At 34.6% G+C, this 18739-nt stretch overlaps 1 protein-coding gene across 3 annotated transcripts; it reads left to right on the top strand.

Moving 5' to 3' along the window:
- The first annotated feature begins 12400 nt into the window (after positions 1–12400).
- Positions 12401–18480, top strand: LOC122292774 (uncharacterized protein YMR315W). 3 transcript variants are annotated; one of them, XM_043101269.1, is made up of 12 exons: positions 12403–12746; positions 13457–13597; positions 14594–14642; positions 14814–14873; positions 15805–15920; positions 15994–16107; positions 16696–16746; positions 16987–17075; positions 17200–17260; positions 17340–17417; positions 17603–17713; positions 18118–18480. In XM_043101269.1, exons 1-12 carry the CDS (start codon positions 12621–12623, stop codon positions 18244–18246), a joined length of 1125 nt encoding a protein of 374 aa, XP_042957203.1. In that variant the 5' UTR covers positions 12403–12620; the 3' UTR covers positions 18247–18480. The 3 variants fall into 3 exon arrangements, with proteins under 3 accessions (XP_042957205.1, XP_042957203.1, XP_042957204.1); XM_043101270.1 differs by having other exon boundaries at positions 12405–12746; positions 14856–14873; XM_043101271.1 differs by lacking the exon at positions 18118–18480 and having other exon boundaries at positions 12401–12746; positions 17340–17445.
- Positions 18481–18739: the final 259 nt, after the last annotated feature.

The following is an 18739-nucleotide window of genomic DNA, read 5'->3' as shown; positions in this document are numbered from 1 at the left end:
TCTCTCTCTATGATTGAAGGTAAGGACTAAACTATTAGGGTTCCTTGGTTTGGATCGATCTTAGATATTGAGATGAGATGAAAAAACTGTCAATAATAGTAAAATGGTTTGAGTTGAGATATTTTATGGAGTTTTATAGTAATGAATTAGATGAAAAAGTTTTAGTTAATTGTCTAGATGAAAAAGTTGAAGATTTAAAATTAAAAAATATTTGTATTTGAGTGATATTTGGATGTTGAGATGAGATAAGATACTATAAATCTTCCACTAATTAAGCTCCTAAAACTTCCAATGTTCTAGCTCTTTTCTGATTTGATACAGTTATGACATATTCATACTTTTTCTTACCCTCAAAAGTGCAAGTCACCACACACATTTGCATTTGGACTGTGTTATAGCAATTAGTAAGGTAACACTTATCTTTGCGCTTCACATATGGAAATGATGATGGTTTTAAGAGCCCACATGTACAAAACTTCTCACACTACAATCTAGTTCTTGGAATCCTTTTATTTTTCTTTTTCCTTTTTTCACGATGGCAAGGAAGGAAAAAAAAAAAAAAAACGTATGCATCTACAATGAACTTCTTTAACAGACACAATTAGTCTATTATATTTTCAAAAATTTTCAGCTACTACTTTTTATATCAATTTGGGTTGGTGCATGATCTACTTTGCTATTTTATGTTCAATAAGCATTTGGTTGGCATGCTACAAGGAGCATCCCAAGGATTTCTTGAAATGTGCCCTGTTTGTTAGAAACTTCCCGAAAGGAGCATCCCAATTGATTTTTTATATTGAAATTCTAGCATTTTTCCACTTCCTTTGTTATATGTGTTATTCCAAAATATAATTTGAGTGCAAGTCTATTGCTGTCTTCTGATATTGAAGCCTCAAGTTGGTGATATTTATGTTGTCGTCTGCCACATGCTTGTGTTGCTCTAGATCAGCAATGAAGCACTTCATTTTCTAGATATCTTTTATTTTTGCTCTATAGTTTTTGGCCTTCTAATGGTGATTTGGTTGCACTGGAGTTGCATGACGACTTGGGTCTCATTAGAGATCTATTTGGTGATATTCCATTCAATCAAACAGAGTTTGATTCTCTCTGTTTTGATAATATTGGGCAATTTTTGATGACTTTGAAGTTTGTGGGACTGAGAAAATTGGAGGCAAAGAGCTTCCTAACTGGGATTTTGCTTATATTAGCGATGAAAAAAAAAAAAACACATACCTCGTGCCATATTCTCAGGCTTTTTCAATCGGATCCCTTACTGTTGGGATGAAAGGTAAATATTTCTTGTTCTTGATTAGGTAGGTTATTTTGCCAACTAAATAAGCTAAATCTTTGTTAGTAGATTATTCTTTTTATGTGCAGATGAAAAACAGAGTAATACTATATACAGTTATAGAGTGAACAAGCGCTGCACAATTGTTTTGAAAAAGAGTGAGTTCACTATTAAAAAACTAATTTTTTTCATGTGGATTTCGTATTTACTCATTTTCTCTAAATAAATTACGTAGCGCTTGCATACTTCACAATTGCAAATATTATTTCTCTAAAAAAAATAATGAAGTTGGGACATTTTGGCATTGATTTAAAAGTTGTATAGTTGTTGTATGCCCAAGGGCTTTAGCCTTTAGGTGCATGGGTTCTATTCTTCAGAAAACGTACATTTTTAGTGCTATTGAAGGTAGTTGTATTCCCATCTATCCTCACTACCCCAATAAAGAATTGAAGGATAGAAATGTGCAGACAATCTGTTTGACAGAATGCCATAAAGAAAATACCTCTCATTCACAATATAGTATTACAGTCCCTTTTCCTTAATACAATGTGCTACATATTTATAGACAAACAAAGAGAAATAATTGGTACACGTCATAACCAATTGTCAAAACTATTTATTCTAGAGCCTTCTGGCTATTGTGAGAATATTCTACAGGTGCAATGGAGGTTGCACGCCCATGGTCCGAATCATCTTTAACATTTGTTTTAGCTACTGAGTAGGTGGCGCTTCTATGATCCAACTCAGCGTGAATGATTGCCTTAACATCCCCCCGCAAGTCAAGCAACACTAGACAAATGGTGAGGCTTGATCATAGTTGTGAAAAAAAAGCTAAAGACAAAAGCTTGGTAAAAATGTCAGCTAATTAATCTTTCCTAGAAATAAATGAAACCTGAAGAGTCTTAGCTACCACACGATCACGAACAAAGTGATAATCCAAATCAATATGTTTAGTACGAGAGTGTAATACAGGATTAACTTAAAGATATGTGGCACCTAAGTTATCACACCACAAGGTTGGTGGATCAGTGAGAAAAATCCTAAGTTCTTGAAGAATGGATTGTAACCAAAGAATTTCGCACGTAATGTTTACCACAACCTTATACTCGGCTTCAGTAGAAGACCAAGCAATGGTGAGTTGTTTCTTAAATCCCCAAGAGATGAGATGTTTACCAAAATAAATGTAAAATCCATCGGTAGATTTACGATCATCTGGGCAACCTGCCCAGTCAGCATCAGAGAAAGCAGACAATTGAATGGGTGAAGAGGAAGAAAAGAATAAGCAAAAATTCTGTGTAAGATTAAGATAACGCAAAATTTGTTTGACAGCTTGCCAATGCTGCTATCTAGGATAATGCATGAACTATAATACCTTATTTATGGCAAATAAGATGTCAAGATGGTTAAAGACTAGGTATTGGAGACTGCCAACTATACTACAGTAAATATGAGGATCTTCAAAACAAGGCCCATTTAAAGCCGTGAGCTTAATGGAAGTAGACAAGGGAGTGGAGACTGGTTTTGACTCATGCATTTTAGTGTAAACAAGTAAATCATAAATATAATTTGACTGTGATAAGGAAAGACCCGATGAATTTTTGGAAACCTCAATACCCAAGAAATAATGAAGGGGTCAGAGGTATTTAACAGGGAAAAATGAGCTTAAAGCATTAATGAACTTAGTGATGAACACAGAGCTAGAACCAGTCACAATAATATCGTCTACATAGATTAAGACATATATACAATCAAATTTATTCTACAGAATAAAAAGAGATATATCGGATCGAGAGCTATGGAAACCAAGAGTTAGTAATCGATCTGTGAGTTTGGAGAACCAAGCCCTAGGGGCTTGCTTCAATCCATAGATCGATTTTTTCAACTTAAATACGCGATGAGGAAAGTTTGGATTGACAAAATCGAAAGGCTACTGCATGTACACATCTTCCTCAAGATCTCCATGTAGAAACGCATTCTGCATGTCCAACTAGTGCAAGGGCCATCTGCAAGACACAACAAGAGAAAGTAACAATCAAGTGGTGACAGGCTTGATAACCGAATTAAAGGTCTTGGTATAGACAAGGCCAGGCTGCTAATGGGACCCCTGGGCCACAAGGCGGGCCTTACGATGCTTAAGGGTGCCATCAGCCCGATGCTTTGACTTGAAAACCCACTTTGACCCAAGAATATTGAAAGCAGAGGAAACTGAACCGAGTTCCCAAGTTTGGTTTTGCAAGAGGGCTTGGAACTCAATGGACATGGCTACATGCCACTCAGGAACCGAGAGGGTGAGAGGGTGAAGGAAAGAAAGGGCTGTGGTGGACTCTGTGTAACACGAGGGCTTCTCAGGGATAGGTTCAGATGAGAGGGTGAAGGAAAGAGAGGTTTGCAGTGGACTCACAAATTTGATCAAGGGCCACGGGATGGTGCCATCATGGTGGATAAGAGGCCGATGGATGTTGTGTTAAGCACAAGTAACCATATGGTGACGAGGTGTAGGGACGAGAGCTTTGGAGAAGAGGAGAGAGGAAGGCTAGGGTTTGAGGAAGAAGGTGGGGATGAGTTAATTAGGTTGGGAGATTGAGATAAGGTTAAGGTAATTATGGGTTGTGAAGTAGATGGACTGGGTGAGGGAGAGCCCAAATGAGAAGGTAGGTTAGGAGATGACACACATGGGCTAGACGAATGGGTAAGTGGATTGGTCTAAGGGTATATGTGAGGCAGAGGCATGATAAAAGGTCCAGGGGCAGGACAAAGATCATTTATAGTGTTGGGCCGAGCAAAAGGATATTGTAACTCATTTAATTTCAAATTCCTAGAGATGTAAACTCGACCCTTGGGTTAATGTAGACAAAAATATCCTTTATGATCTGGACTATACCCCATGAAAACACAGAGTTGAGAGCGAAGATCCATTTTATGTTTATTAAAGGGCCAAAGATTAGGCCAACATGTAGTAACAAACACACACAAAATTTGTAATCAGGAAAAAGATGGAAAAGACACTCAAATGGGGGGTTTATATTTAAGGATAGGTGTCTGCATGCAATTAATGAGAAAGGCAGCCGTTTGGAAAGCTTCAGACCAATATTTATGTGGAACTGATGCATGTGCAAGAAGGGAAAGTCTTGTCTCAACTATATGACAATGACGTCACTCTATACTACCATTTTGTGCATGTGAATAAGGGCAGGTGAGAGATTGTGTTATACCAAAAGATTAAAGAGTGGAATGAAGGGGACGAATTCCCCCCCCCCCCCTCTCCCAAAAAAAATCGGATTGAATAGATATAACATTCATGGAAAAAGTATTACTGACATAGCGTAAAAAGGCTAAAAATATAGAAGAAGCATTAGACTTTGATTGTAATGGGAAAAGCTAGATATTTTTTGAAAAGTCATCTACAATAGAAAAATAAAAATGACAGCCATTTGTGGAGAGCACGGGTGCAGGCCCCTAAACATCAAGAAAAATGAGTTGAAATGGCTTGTAGGATCATGATGGTGAGGATGGAAGAGGGAGTGAATGTGCTTTAGCCTGTGAGGACACAGAATAGGTTTGAGTAGTAAGCTTGTTCTGAACAGAAAGCTAAAACTTATGAGGAGTAAAGGAGGTGATCCAAGGTGATGGATGACCAAGGTGGGCATGAAAGGTATGAGTCAAGACACGTTCACCTAGAAAAGCTTGCAGAGGAGAAAGAAGGATGGTGAATGATGTAAATGGACTTGCAGATTCTAGTGGAATGACATACAGGCCATCTCTAATGGGGCCCTGAAGAAGCGGCACCTGGGTTTGCGAATCCTTCACAAAAAAATAAGAGGAATAAAACTCAAGAAATACAGAATTATCACGACAAAATTGATGTACAAAAAGCAAATTTTTGGTAATCAAAGGAACGAGTAAAAGTTTATTTAAAATATAATTGCCATATAAAGTGTGAATCTGAGTAGCGCTAGTATTTTGGATGGGGAAATTTGAGCCATCTTCGATATTTGTAGACTCTAGGTTTAGATTTGCAAAATCTAAGGTAAAGTGATTGGTAGGCACAACATTAGAGAACCAATGAGTTGAAAGAGAGGTGGCACTGGGAATAGTAGTAAAGTTAGCTGTGAGAGAACAAGGTGGAGGGGACTAATAGGATTGATTGAAGCGGTGGTAACAAGAAATAGTCATGTGGCCAAACTTATGACAGACTTGACAGGCATGTCGATTTGTTGAAGAAGCAGAAAATTAATTAGGAAGGGGAGTCGAGGGAAGGCCATGGCCATTGCTATGGATACATTACCCGTCACGAAAACAACCCCTTTGAAAACTGTTTGAAGGAGTGGGTGGTCTCACAGTAGCATGGGCAGCTAGAGAACTACCCGAAAGAAGGTTGGTGGTCTGATGAGCCAACCTGGACTTGTGATTCAAGAGGTAACTAAAACTTTGGTGGGATGACAGAGGTTCGAGGCAAGTCGTAATGGATGTAACGATGGATTCATAATTTGTGCCAAGACCATCAAGGAGATAAATCAAAAATTGGGAGGGAGATAGGGGTCATTGGTAGCACTAAGGGAAGTTGCTAGAGTTTTTGCTTTATGGAAATATTCTATGATGGTTTCGGATCTCTTTTTCAGAGTAGCTAACTGGTATTGAGTTTGGATGATATGGGCATTAGATTGAGCAGCATAGAGATTTTGAAGGGAGGACCATATTTCACTTGATGTATTGCATTCGAGGAGCTGGGCTAAAACAGTAGGGGACAGAGAGGCATTGAGTGTAGAAATGATCAATTGATCTTAAAGGGTCCCATGAACGTGGTCTGGGTTGGGTGCGTCGTTGAGGGTAGGAAGAGGTGGTGGGATGGAACTATTGACATAACCAAACAATTGATTTCCCTTTAGGAATGGAACTATTTGGGCTTTCCATAGTAAATAGTTATCTGTGGAAAGCTTGATAGTAACAAAGTGAGATGCACAATTAATAATGGAGGAATTGGGAGGAGGAGGATGGATGATCAATGAGTTAACATGTGGAGAGGTATTGGGAGACTTCATAGAAGGGAACGAAAAAGAAAGCAAAAGGAAGAAAAAGGATGAAGACAGGTAGGCGTTAGCCTAACCTAGCTCTGGATACCATAAAGAATTGAAAGATAGAAATGTGCAAGTAATTTGTTTGACAAAATGCCAGAAAGAAAATACCTTTCATTCACATTATAGTGTCTTTTCCTTAATATAATGTGCTACATATTTATAGACAAACAAAGAAAAACCATTGGTACATATCATAACTAATTGTCAGAACTATTTATTCTTGAGCCTTCTGGCTACTGTGAGAAGATTATGCATGTGCAATTAATGGAGGTTGCACTCCCATGTTCTAAGTCATCTTCAGTGACTGTTTCAGCTACTGATCAAGAGGTGGCACTACTATGATCCAAGTCAGCGTAGTGATTGCCTTGACACCCACGAGGGGAGAGAACACGTTTGATGACACAGCCTAATGTCTTAAAAAATTAAAACTTACTTGTTTAATAAATAATTAATTCAATGGAGTAGCATAGAATCTTCAGTTTTTTAATAATTAATTAATAAAATATAAAATTTGGCCACAACGTATGGTAAGTTGTTAATAGTTAATCAAGATTTAACTGCAAATCTTTTTTTTTAAATAATGTTATATGTAATTGTGAAGTGCATAAATACTATATAATCACTTTAAAAAATAGTGAGATATACAATTAAAAAATTAATTTTTTCATAAAAATCTCATATTTTTTTTATATTTTTAAATAATTGCATGATACTTATAAACTCACGATAATTATTATTTCTCTTTTATTTTTTTTATATTTTTGGGAAACTCGTCGAAGTTATTGTATTTGTCAAAGTAATTGAATATATAATATTCCTCGATCGTCAAGGCATGCATAAAAAGAGTTTATCCAAAACATATTCTTCCACCATTAGCTGGACGAATTCAATCCTATCCGTTTACCTATTAATTTCATCAAGATATTGGCACATGCACCATATGTGCAGTGGTCCAACATACGACAGAGACGTGAAGAAAACGTTCAGATCATGTTGTTACTCTTCAAATGGCAATATTATACATCTGATGGCGATCGATAAGAGTCACGAGGTGATCACCGGCCACATGTTATGCAAGACCAGTAATCACTAGCAGTCAGGGGCAGAACCAGACATTTTTATGTGGGGGCCAATTTCTATAGCGTACGTGTAACGCTTATGTAAAATAAAAATAAATAAATGATCTTATGTTTAGTTTTATGGTTAATCGTAAGATTATAGCTATATATATAAGCTATATTTCGGCAAGATTATCTAATTTAATAGAGCTTTCATTTGAAGAAAAAAATATAATTTGTTATATACATGTAATAAAAATTCTAAAAAAAATATACAACTTATCATTTCCTTTATATTTCTTATGACAGTCTTTCATAGAATAATATCATCTCTTATCAATTTTTTTAATGATATTTTTCATTAACAGGTGATTTTTTATAAGCTTGTCTCTTATTTTAATACATAAGCTACAAGTAAGAAATTTCTAACTACCAAAATTTTCAATTATAAAATGTTAGACTCTAAGTCTATTGTTGAACAATTAAATGAAATTATGCGTATTTTTTTTATCAATTCACTCAACACAATATGAAAATGGATAATTCTATTTTAGTTTTATCTATTATCGACAAACTTCCTCCATTATGAAAAGACTATAAGAGAAGTTAATTGTCTCTAAAAGAATTAGGCCAACATCTTAATATAAAAGAAGAGATAAGGCTTAGAGACAGTAATGAAGAGTGTTACTCTTTGACCTCCGACATGCATATGGTAGAGGAAGGTAAAACCCACAAACTCAAACAACTAATGGATCCGGATATGAAAACCTGAAGAGAAAGAATAACTTTGGAAGAAAACAAAGTCATTTCCAAAGTGAGAATCAAAAGAATCTAGGAACAAGTTACTTCCATTGTAGCAAATAACACCATTATAAAATAGAATGTTGTTTTCTTAAAAAGAAAAGGCAGGACTCTAGTTCTAGAGAGAATTTTGAGACTATGATCTCTAAGACCAACACTTTTAGAGGAAATAACTCCTAGTGGACTGACTCAAGAGCAGCAACACGTCTATAAAAACAAGAGTCTGTTCAAGAATGAGCCAATGGAAGATGACCATATTCTTTACATGGGGATTACATGGGGAACTCATCCACTGCCGTAGTTAGAAGCAAATGGACAATAAATATAGAGTTTACCTAGCTTCAGAAAAGCTTTAAGTGTCAATGATGTGTATCATGTATTGAAAATTAAAAAGAATCTTGTATATGGTAGTGTTATGAATAAGTTTAGGTTTAAATTAGTTTTTGGGTCAGATAAATTTGTGCCAACCAAATGGAAAACTTTCTTGGGGAAGAGATATTTGAGTGAAGGCATGTTCAAACTCGATATTAATAATTGAGTTAATGTCTTAATTTGCTTACATGCTTAATTTATATTATTTTTGGCATGGTTATTTAGAACATATTAATACTAGAAATGACATGATTTGTTTATATTTAATTTATGAATAGGCAAAAGATGTGGTAGATAAATGTAGAATATGCATGCAAACATATAAGAAAAAATGCAAGTTCTATATATGATTTTTTTTTTATATATATATATAGCTATGTTTATATAATGCATTCAAAGAACCAAGCTAGTTGTACACAACATTTTAATGTGTATGAGAAACATCTTGAATTATGGTATTGAGTACAACAGGTTTCCTTCAATTGTAGAAGGAATATAGATAACAGTTGGAAATTGAGCATGGTGATAATAAATCTAACAGTGGGTAGATATTCACACTTGGTGGAGGAGTAATCTCCTAAGATCAAAGAAGCGGAGATGCAAAACTTACTTAGCCATGACAATTGAGTTTATAGCATTGACTTCTTGTAGTAAACAGGTAGAGTGGTTAAGAAATTATTGATAGGAATCTCAGATTTAGCCAAAACTAATGTCACCAATATCTTTACATTGTGACAATTAGGCCACACTATAATTGCCAGTAGCTATTTATATAATGGCAAGTCTAGGTATATTGGATTAAAACTTAGTTATGTAAGGCAATTACTTACAGATGAAGTAATTACGATTGATTTTATAAGATATTGTTGAAAATGGCTTATCCATTAATTAAAGAAATTGCAAGGGAGTTGATGTGGGGTATCAAATGGATGAGTTTAAAGCCTATACAATAAAATACCAGTAATGGAGACTTGACTAAGCTCTTAAATATATCAAGACTTGAGTTCAATAAGCAAAGTACATTATATGCCCATGGTTTGTAAGCATTGTGATATTAAAATGAGTTTTAAGATTTTCAAACTAATTCACCATCCCAAGGTTTTAAGTGCCTGGTACTGTAATGAAAATGAGAGGGCAATAAGCTCTTACTAGACTTGTACCAGGTTTTATTCATGTATAAGTTTTCTTATTTTAACTAATATATATTTTGAATGGTGGGGGCTTGTTGGAAATATTTTCATAATAATATATATTTTATTTATTATTAATATTATTTTTTAAATTTATTTGGAAGTTATGAATTATTTTAGAAAGAGTTGAAGTTTATAAGCATAATGGTTATTACAAACTGGGTCCATATGTTAATAAATAACCCATTCATTATCCTACTGGCAATGATGCAACCAATGGGCATGGGTTCAAACCACCCATATGTCAAGAAAGCAGTTTTTATGCTTTATTGACGGGCGCTGAAATGATGGACTAAACACGGGCCTGGGCATCCGGCCCACGAGTCCAAGGGCGCACAACAAGTGTCTGTAAAATTAAATACCACAGGGCGCGTCTGGTGGGAATAAAGCCAGTGCCCACCCTTTGGTGGAAGCGCTAGTGACCATTGGACCAAGATCAAGGGTTGTGTCGGGTAATATATATGAGTTTTACTATATATAAGTATTGTTGTGCATTAATTTATGTATCAATACTGATTTATTCATATTTAAAATTTAAATTAATATTGTTTTCAATAAAATTTACTTTTTAACCAATCACATCACATTAGTGAACAGATTAGTGCACAATTATATTTATAACTATATTTTTCTAACATATATACCTGTTCAAAACAGATTTCGCAAAAATGAAAAGGTGTAACTTTTCATTTGCATCTTGCTCTTTATAAATAGATTCATTGACTTGTAAATTAAATAGTTCTAGTAGGAAATTTCGAAATTATCTCTGCCAAAGGTTCTCATTTCTTTTAAGGGTGTGTTTGGGTGTTGAAATCTCTTCAACACTTCTCAACACTTCTCACTACTATTCATTATTTTATTATTACTTTTCACCTACTTTTTTTACTATTCATTACTTTTTACCTACTTTTTATTACTATTCATTACTTTATTATTACTTTTCACCTACTTTTTATTACTATTCACAACTCTCCTCAACACTTCTCAACACCCAAACCCACCCTTAGAATTCTCTTTCCTAAATATTTTCATTTTTTCAAAATTTGTAATTAGGATTTATTTATTTCACAGAGAACAGATTTCTAATCTCTTGGTTATATAGTTAAATTTGAAGGTATTTAAACTAAATTTCTTATGTGCATAATGCAGTTAGACAAACAGACTTATTTTAAATTTCATTATATGTTAGGGATAAATTCGCTTGCAACTCATGTATATGCCATTACTAGTGGAGACGACTGTTATTTTAAGAAAAGTAACATTGTAACGTGTTTTGAAGCAAACCATCTTCTCAATATCTTTTTATTTTACAATCCTTTATACCAACAACCACAAATGATGGGAACAGGAGAAATCAAGAGGAAAAAAGAGGGTAACTCCATAGTAGAGAGTGTCTCATTGTTGGTAGGAAGAAAAAACAGAATAAAATAATCATATTATCGAGGTACAGTAACTCGCCAAATATCGCTCTCTCGATTGTGAGTTACTGTAGCTCAAAATCAAAATTATTTAGATTTGACTAATGTAATGAAGATGCTATTAGCTAGAAATTTTATATATATATATATATATATTGGTTATATTTCTCCAAATCCCTTTCAAAGTTTCATAAAGTATATACAGCATACTTTTCTTCTTTTACAGGATTTCATAAGGTTGCTTGGGACTTTGGGTAGATAACATTAGTGATATCTAGCCTAGCTAGCTGCATAATTAATAACAGCAATGAATAACAGTCGACCTAGCTACATATATACTAGAAATAAATTAGTAAATGCTCCCTCGGCCTACGTACGTACTCACCTTTATTTATTAAATACTAAACTAACTCTTAATGTTTCGTTAGCTTTAGGAATCCAATGTATTGGGACGTACGGGCGGCCATTCACCCCCAAAAGGGTACCCACTTAACTTAGGTCGCATTGCTAAATGTGACATAATAATAAGATAAAAGAAGAATATTACTAATGAGAGCAATTTTGAAAATAAAAGTTGTTAGATATAATTATGAGTTGTATAAGTGTTACGCATTCATTTTTTTAAAAAAGATTCTCAATATTTTTTAAAATTACAAATATCATTTCAATACATTCATTACGTCAGCCTTTGTCGACTTAACTTTTCGATAAATCCTTTAAAATTAAAAGGTTAGATAATAATAACATTGAAGTAATATTAGCTATAAGTCTAGATATATAAATTTTGTATAAATGTTTTGTGAAAATGTGGAATCATAAAAAATAATATTTTTTTAAACTTTTTCATAATAAAATCTATATTTTTATAGAAAATATACAAGAAAATTATGCATTTGAGATTTGAATTTTATTGCATACAAACAAAATCGCATACTAATTTACATATTAATACTGATTCTTTTATATTTTAAATTTAAATTAATATTATTTTTAATCAAATCAACTTTTTGACTAATCACATTCTATTGATATAGATATTAGTACTTACAACTAAATTTTTCTTTGAGATATATCTCATTTCTCACCTATCAGATATCTCTTCTATTTCTCACAAATAAATATATTAGTACTTGCAACTGAATTTTTCTTTGAGATATATCTCATTTCTCACCTATAAGATATCTCTTCTATTTCTCACAAATAAATTAAAAACAAAATAAAATAACATTGCTAGCCTAGCTCCGCGAAGTACACCCATGTCCCCATCCTCCAGTTATGCGCACCGCGCATGGCACATAGACAACAATCGCCATTTCCAAACCTCAAGGTTTAACATTTATTTATTGTAGTACTTCAAAAACAATTGAGGTCGAGTTACTGCAGGGAGGTCGAGGAACCCAATTGCAAGAACCACAGAAATGGAAAAGGGGGCAGCTCAGATAGCTATAATTGGAGCTGGGATCTTCGTGAGGACTCAGTACATTCCCCGACTCTCCGAGATCTCTCATCTCTTCAATCTCAAAGCCATTTGGAGCCGTTCTGAGGTGCTTTGCAATTTTCTGTTTCTTTCTCATTGTGCTTTATTTTATTTTCTTTTATACATATATGTGTGTGTGTGTGTGTGTATGCCCAAGTTTAATTACATTCTGTAGTAAAGGATCTATCTGATAAGGAAATCGTTATGTGAATTGAAATTCAAGGTCTTTGAATTCAATTTGTTAGTCTTATTAGGATCTGAATGTTCAAATTAAGATTGGTTCTGTGTTTCCTTGTCGTAGGAAGCATCTTATGACTAATTGGGAAGTCTGGAAGGTTTCATTTTATTTTGTTTTTCATTTTTAAAATCTTGAAAGTAAAAGAGGAACTTGGGGAGAACGAAGGCAACAATGTAATACCTATGTTTTGTTGTGTGTGTGTGTGTGTCTGTTTCTCTCTTTCTTTCTTTCTTTTTTTTTTTTTTTCTTCTTCTTCCTTTTTTTTTTTTTTTTTAAAGTAATTTCTCTCTTTTTTATGTATATAACTTTAAAGTTCTTGAGATTTTTTTTTTTTTTTTTTCATTTGTTGATAAACAAATGTTTTCAAGCTATCCCAATGTGAAACCTTTTCTTTTTCTTTTCTGTGGATGTTTATTCTTTGTGTGTATAGGGTTAAAGGTCTTTCATTTTTGTTGTTTTTGTATATGAACAAACAGGTTTTTAGGAAAAAGAGAGATTATTATGGGGTATTCTATCCTTTCTTGTATGTTCATACACAGGAATCGGCGAGAGGTGCTGTTGAGATAGCTCGCAAACATTTTCCAGAAGTGGAATGCAAGTGGGGTGACAATGGTCTTGATGAGATCATCCATGATCATTCAATAATTGGGGTTGCGGTTGTTTTGGCTGGACAAACACAGGTATCCGATTCTTTATTTCTCGCTTTCATCTCTTCAAATGTGCTCATGAGTTTTCATATAAGTTGCATCTTTGCTCTTGAGCATTAGTGTGACAAACAAAGGAAAGTTCAAACCACATTCGGGCTTATACCCTAAAAAGATCTTCAGCGCAAAGTTCCAAGGCCAAAGGGCTTTGCTTACCAAAAGTGAAGCGAATTTACCATAGTGCACATTTTTGGTGCTTCTTGTGTGAGCTTAAAGCAGAGAGAAGCGTGCTTTTATAATTTTTTTTTTTAAATATTAAAATATCAGTTCAAGACAGTGTTGGTGAAAGCACTAGGCGTACTTAAGAGTTAAGTGCAAATGCTGTCTAGAGCCTAGGCACAAAACACAAGCAAAACCGCATGCCTGATTGAATTCAAGCACACATTTTTAAGGATGATGTTCAATAACAAAAAGTCCTTAAAATACAATAAACAGGTTCAAAAAGCAAGATGGTAATCTATTTAGCCTATTACATAAATTATTAGAGTATTTAGCATCCTGAAAATCATTTAATGATTTTAATGATTTCACATTATAACAAACAATAAAAGAGGTATGATAACATATTACCATCTTGCTTTTCAAACCCACGTTTTATTGTATTTTACTGATTTTTTTTATCATATATCTTCCTTTAAAAATGTTCCCTTTACTTCAATCAGTCACGTGCTTACACCTTGTGCCAAAGCACATAAGTGAGCCTAGCGCTTTTGTTAACACTGGATTTGTATCAATTAGACTTCATATCTATTAAAGAGTCAAAGTCAGTTGAATCAGGAAAAGGTCAACAAATCAACTTCTATATAGACATCAGAACCTGTCCAATTGATTAATCTGACTTCTCTTAGAGAAAATTCCATCAAACTATGTTGCTTGTCCATGTTCAGTTATTTTATTGTCCAGGATGTGAATGTGGCTTTAACCTTCATAATTATTGGTTAGATGTCTCTAACGTGTGAACCAATTTTCCAGGTTGATTTTTCACTGAGGCTGCTCAAGGCAGGGAAGCATGTCCTTCAAGGTAGTTTATGTTCCAAAATAATCTAAAACTGATGGCTGTATATAGCCAGGAAAAAGAAAATTGGGCACTTCTGAAGCCAATGCATTGCATTCCAACTAACTGAATACATTATGATAAAAAAAAAAAAGCTGCTTTTCATTCTGTACCATGTACTAAAAATTTACCCTTTGGACATGCCACATGTGCTGATTCGCCGACTTGTGGGATCTGAAGAGAAACCGGCAGCAGCTTGTAAGTATGTTGCATTAACACATTACAATTATCCCTCTAATCAAATGATGCCCGGAGTTTGTGTATCTGCAGAAAATTCATTAGTGAATGTCCCCTTATAGTTTATCTGTTACTTAAAGGCACTTTATAGAGTTCAATTTGTTCACTTTTGAACTCAGACAGTTGCTACAATGAAAGTTTTTTAGATAGGTAACAAGAAACAACAAAGTTGAATGTGCAGAAAGGGACTCGAGTAAAAGTGTATCTGAGCCATATTCATATGCCCAATGTTGCATATAAAGAATAAGTCTGACTTTCAATGTAATCAAGTGCAGAGTCCAGAAATGCCCTTGATTGAAGAATACCAAAATGAAGCTGAAAAGTATGGTATCTCTTCTGCATATCTTAAGGGGCTTCCCCACGTCTTATGTGACTGCCCCAAGTTTCAGCATCCTCAAACACGTGTTCTTTTCTTCCTTCCTTAAGTTTAATGATTAACAATTATAATAATTAATTCCCCAAAATTTCTGGCCCCCCTTTTTCACGCAAGGTGAAGGTGATGTGCCAATGCCATGTACGTTTATCAATTATCAATCTTCATTACTGAGTCAGCTTTAAGCAGTAGGGAACAATCCTATCTCTTTATTTCAGCATCCAATCCTATCTCAGCTTAGGCGTCAAGACTCTTATTTAGCCCTTCGTTTTAATCTTCCAATACTTGATTGGCCACAAAACAAACTTTATTTTAATGAATTAGTTTCTTATATAGATTTAATTAACTTTTTATTATTTAAGCCAGTATTCTGTGAACCAATTATAACTCGAAATTCCTACTCTTCTGGTGCCTTTTTTTTCCCTTTTGACTGAAATCATGTGGAAGCTTTCAATCTGATGTTAACAGAACTTGATCTCTACGATGTGTTTGTTAAATGTTAAGATTTTGATGTTGCAGCTATAAGTGAGTTGGAAACTGCACTTTCAAGCTATGAATCTATTTGTGCCAATCTCCCTGGCCACCCAATTTGGGCCGTGGCAGAAAACTATCGATTTGAACCTGCTTTTGCTGAGGTACTTGTTTCTGTCATATTTGAAATGGTTCCTATTGCTCTGACTTGCTAGAAACTCATTGTTACTTCTACAGTGCAAGAAACTGATGGCTGACATTGGGGATATGATGAGTGTCCAAGTTATCATTGAAGGATCCATGTCCAGTTCAAATCCATACTTCTCAAGCTCTTGGAGGCGTAACTTCACAGTACGTATTTCATAATAATCCTGAATAACAAACATCGCAAAAAAGCCCTTGCCATCAAACATATTCTTTGGATATGAGAATACTAAATTTGCAACAAATTTTACTACAGAAGTTTTACAAACTGAGTTGACAGTTCAAGTGCTTGGTAACGAATCACCAACGTAATAAATATCGGTTTGACTTACCTTTTTTATTTGAGCTTCTGTTTGGTCACACATCAGTTTGTAAAGTTTATGTTGTAAATCTTTTGGTACCTCTAGCATTACTCTTTTTACTATAAGCTAGTTGTCAGAGTGATGAGCATTCAATATGTACCCCATACAGAGAGGTTCATAACTATATTCTCTGATAACATTCGAGACCAAAAGATTGTCTGGCACCTTACACCAAGATGCAATGTCAAGCAACAAGAAGATTTCATTCTTCTCATTCTGTATATCATGTCTAAATTATTTACGTAATTAATGCATTCCGGATTCTCACGGATGCCATGCTTGATTGTTAGCATAGCGACGTTCCCTTTCCATATATCATGCTTGAAGTAGTCCTTTGAAGTTATATTGTGACAAGTTTATCTTTATATGGCAGGGGGGTTTCATTCTGGATATGGGGGTTCATTTCATTGCAGGATTGAGGATGGTAATCTCAGACTTTTCAAGTCCAATTAGATTGGATTGAGGAAAAAAATATGATAGAGAGTATAAAGTTTGGAAGTTAAGAACTTTCTCTACACTGTAGCACTTTTGCTAAGTTGGTGGTTAGCATAAGATCTTACCACTTTGGAGGCTGTTTAGTATTAACATGGAATAAGGTTTTCTGGTAAACTATTTAAGCCATATTGTGATTATACATGTTATTTTCCCAATTTCATATGAACAGCTTGTAGGTTGTGAGATAGTCTCAGTTTCGGCCATGACTTCTCATGTGGATACAACCTTACCCCCACCAGATAACATATCCTCTCTATTGTAAGGTTTGATTGTGTGGAGTTTACTTTACAGGAATGTGAAGTCCTTTTTCTTTATTTTCCCTTTTCTTTCCCAACACAATTGAAAGACTGAAGGTTGATTATTTACACTTTCCTTGCCTTAGTCAACTTGAGAATGGATGTTCTGGAGTTTTTGTGATGGTTGTCTCCGCAAGATTGCCCAAGGCATGTGGTAAATGATGGATTTACTTTATTATCTACACGCATACACAGACTATTTAACTACAAAATTGGCTGTGTTTAGATAGTCTGGCGCATTGTTGGCTTAAAGGGAACGCTGCAAATTGAGCGTGGAAATCTAGATGGAAGACATGGCTACCTGGTATATTGAGAATCATTTTGCTATTCATGTAATGGTACTCGTATATTTTATATGAAGCCTAGAGTTTCATTTTTTCATTGTATTTGAAAAAAAAAAAACTCATTTTTTTCTTGACTGGAAATTTGTCTTCCAGATTACTAGTAATAAAATGCAATCTCTCAATGACATATCATGATGCATCACAGGTTTCATTTTATGGTTCTGATGGGCAAAACAAAAGCTCCTTCTTTTCCTTCAGTGGAGTGACCGATGAATTAAAAGCTTTTATACACGACATATCACAGGCCACAGTTAAGGTATTTGCATTTCTATTATATGCATAGTGATATTTGCATTTTGAGTATTGACTGCGAGGGTTTTCTCCACTTGAGGGTGTGTAATACCGGTTCCTTCAAAGAAGATGAGTCTAGTCATTTCGACAGCATTCAATTTGTATATCTTCTGATTGGTTAACTTTACTCGTCAGTGTGATGATGTAGCAGACTTCTAAATTATTCTATCTAGGCGGAATATTTGTGGCTTTGTTTTTCTTAATTCTATTGATTTTCTCATTTTACATCTTTCTTTCAATTATGAGGACTTTTCTGGAGAACTCAGCTGTTGGACAGCTTAATATGGCTTTCACAATATAATTTGGTAATCTCTATAAAAAGATTGCCTTGCTGGGACTGATCCACTAATCCTACATATTATGTTGCAGAACGGCAGTGCCTATGAAGCTGAGCCCCGCCTGTCCTTTGTGGAAGGTGCCAGAGATGTTGCTGTTCTAGAAGCGATGCTTGAATCTGGAGCCAGGCAAGGGGCACTAGTTCAGGTGAAGAAGTTTTAGCCTTCCGATGGGATATCTTCTTCACCAACATGATCGTGAGGACTAGTTATATATTTGAATACTGAGATTCTTTGTGTTTTCACACTTCCAATATAAACAAATCAACTTAAAATAAAAGAGTCTATGATATCCATGGGGTAGTAGTGTTGTTCAAGTATTTAAGGGGCAATTGGCTTCTCTGTAACTTTGAATCAAATCAATAAAAACTGCTCAGATATTGAACTTTCGTGCTTATTTTTGAATCGAGGACGATATTAATGCTAAAAATAATATGAATAATGACAATGACATAAATCATAATAATTAGAATAAACACATCTAAACTTCTGAACCACCACAAATTTTCCCTAATAGCTTTTGGATTATCAAAACTGAGGAGAAATGTGGTGTGCAAACTGACCCCTAATGTTTTCTGCCATGACAGTTTCCTGCTTGGGGCTATGTTTGAAAAATTGCTTTACCATTAATCTACAAATGAAACCCTCTATTGAAT

Source organism: Carya illinoinensis, chromosome 13, assembly GCF_018687715.1.
Source record: "Carya illinoinensis cultivar Pawnee chromosome 13, C.illinoinensisPawnee_v1, whole genome shotgun sequence".
NCBI classification, from domain to species: Eukaryota; Viridiplantae; Streptophyta; class Magnoliopsida; order Fagales; family Juglandaceae; genus Carya; species Carya illinoinensis.
The sequence above is the reverse complement of the archived record's forward strand: the minus strand, read 5'-3'. Positions and strand labels throughout refer to the sequence as shown.